General features: G+C 44.6%; 1 protein-coding gene across 7 annotated transcripts in view; it reads left to right on the top strand.

The window, feature by feature from the left end:
* Nucleotides 1–304: 304 nt before the first annotated feature.
* sdk2b (sidekick cell adhesion molecule 2b) overlaps nt 305–1790 on the top strand; it is a 485771-nt gene continuing 484285 nt past the window's right edge. For all 7 annotated transcript variants that reach the window (XM_031804782.1, XM_031804780.1, XM_031804783.1 and 4 more), the window contains exon 1: nt 305–1475. In XM_031804782.1, the coding sequence (XP_031660642.1) occupies nt 1391–1475 (85 nt within the window). In that variant the 5' untranslated portion in view covers nt 305–1390. The remainder of the gene's footprint in view (nt 1476–1790) is intronic.

Raw genomic sequence — 1790 nt, forward strand, 5'->3', positions numbered from 1 at the left:
GTTTTTGCACAGTGGGTAACTTATTCAACCTATTATTGTAGCCTAGCAGAAAACAGGAGTGTCACTTATGTATTGTATCAAATAAAATTGAAATGATTTATTCATCAACCAGGTACGTATATTTGCTTTCTGAAAGTGGAAATTACATCTGTGCATTTCGGTCATGGGCTGTTCTCTATCGCTTGGTAATGGATGCTTTATTGCGCTCTGCCGCGTGGTGGCAACCTGCTACCCTCCCATACACGCGCATGCTAGATGCAGACCGACCGAGACCGATAGACAGTTCTATGATTCGCAAAAGGAACTGTGGACGCTGCCTTCAAAGCACACAGACAAACCGTGCTCCTCCGGCCTCCGAAGACATCGATGATAGCGTTATTATTTAACATTTCTCTCCCACTCCCCTTTTCCCTAATACTTCCCACGAAATGTACCACTACCACTGAGTGAATAGATTCGTTTTCACCAAGGGAATTCCCGGACCTGACGCGGGAATCGTCTTTGGAAACTTTTGCGACTCATGCCGGGCGCATCGCTGGTATTGCTCAAGCACATAACGGATTCAGGGAGCTAAACTCATCTCTCCAGCACTCTCCCTTCTTCAATAGCTACGACCAGAGATAATCATCCATCCTGACCATCACCAGAAGAGGATACACTTTATGAAATTTTTTTTCTGGAAACGGGACAAGTATTGCTTTTGAAATAGTTGCCTACATTGATATTTTATTATGTATACTTGCTCCCGATGCAGGTGCTGTGAGAATTGAATGGTTTATGATTTAACTTTGCTCGGCAATCTGAAACGGATTTTTATCAAAGGAACCCAGAAAGGGTCAGGCTGTTTTGTTGCCGTTCGTAGCCTAAATGTAAAAAAATAGGTCTGCCTCCTTGCAATACAGACTGAAAGCCACGATTGCCAGTGTCTGCTACAATTGAGTTAAAACACAATAGCTCTGTATCCTGCAGTCAACATGGACTCTGCTCCTATTTTTATCCAAAAGGTTACAGTTTAAAGGACACATACTCAATTTATTGACCGCGGTATTGCATAAGCCTATCGATAATTGCATTTATGGGCTTATGTTAGTTGGAATTTACTCATATTATTTCAGTCCTGCGTGTGACTGTACAAACTTTCAATTGATCTGCTCCACATACCGTTCCTTCTGAGCAATTGGCGATTGTTGGATCGCACGGTCTCGCTTGAGCGCCCTGAGACCCGGAGATTGCCCGGTTTCAGCGACGACAACGTTCACAGAGCGGACAGTTGCAAGATCCACACAGACAACTCAACACAGACACGATAACTCCGGGACGACTTGGTCAGCGGCACAACATCTATTCAGCGTGCCGGACACACGCTGTTTATTTAGCCCGGCTGTGGACAATGGCTGGAGTTTCGCCTGGACTGAAGTGGCGCGCCTCATGGATTTTATTGTTTTTCCTGTTTATCCACTACACAACAGCTCAAGGTAAAATAATTCCGTTTTCCGTAGCCTACCAGTGCAGGCTTTATGTCCCTTTGCCATTCAGTGCTTTCGTGCAACAACGTGAATGAATCGTCCCCATGTCCTCATCTGTGGACTTTGAAGGCGGTACTGTTTAGCCTATGCCTACACACCAAAAAGTGAGGGTTCCTCAAGGGTTCTTTGGGAAAGGTGGTGGTTCTATGTGGAACCATACTGACCCAAATAACCCTTTGAGGCCTTCAAATGGTTCTTTACAGTTCAAAAAAATGGTTATTTTAGTGATCATTAAAATGTAGGGGTGGTGGCTCATGAGTGCCA

Source organism: Oncorhynchus kisutch, linkage group LG25 (assembly GCF_002021735.2).
Source record: "Oncorhynchus kisutch isolate 150728-3 linkage group LG25, Okis_V2, whole genome shotgun sequence".
Lineage (NCBI taxonomy): Eukaryota > Metazoa > Chordata > Actinopteri > Salmoniformes > Salmonidae > Oncorhynchus > Oncorhynchus kisutch.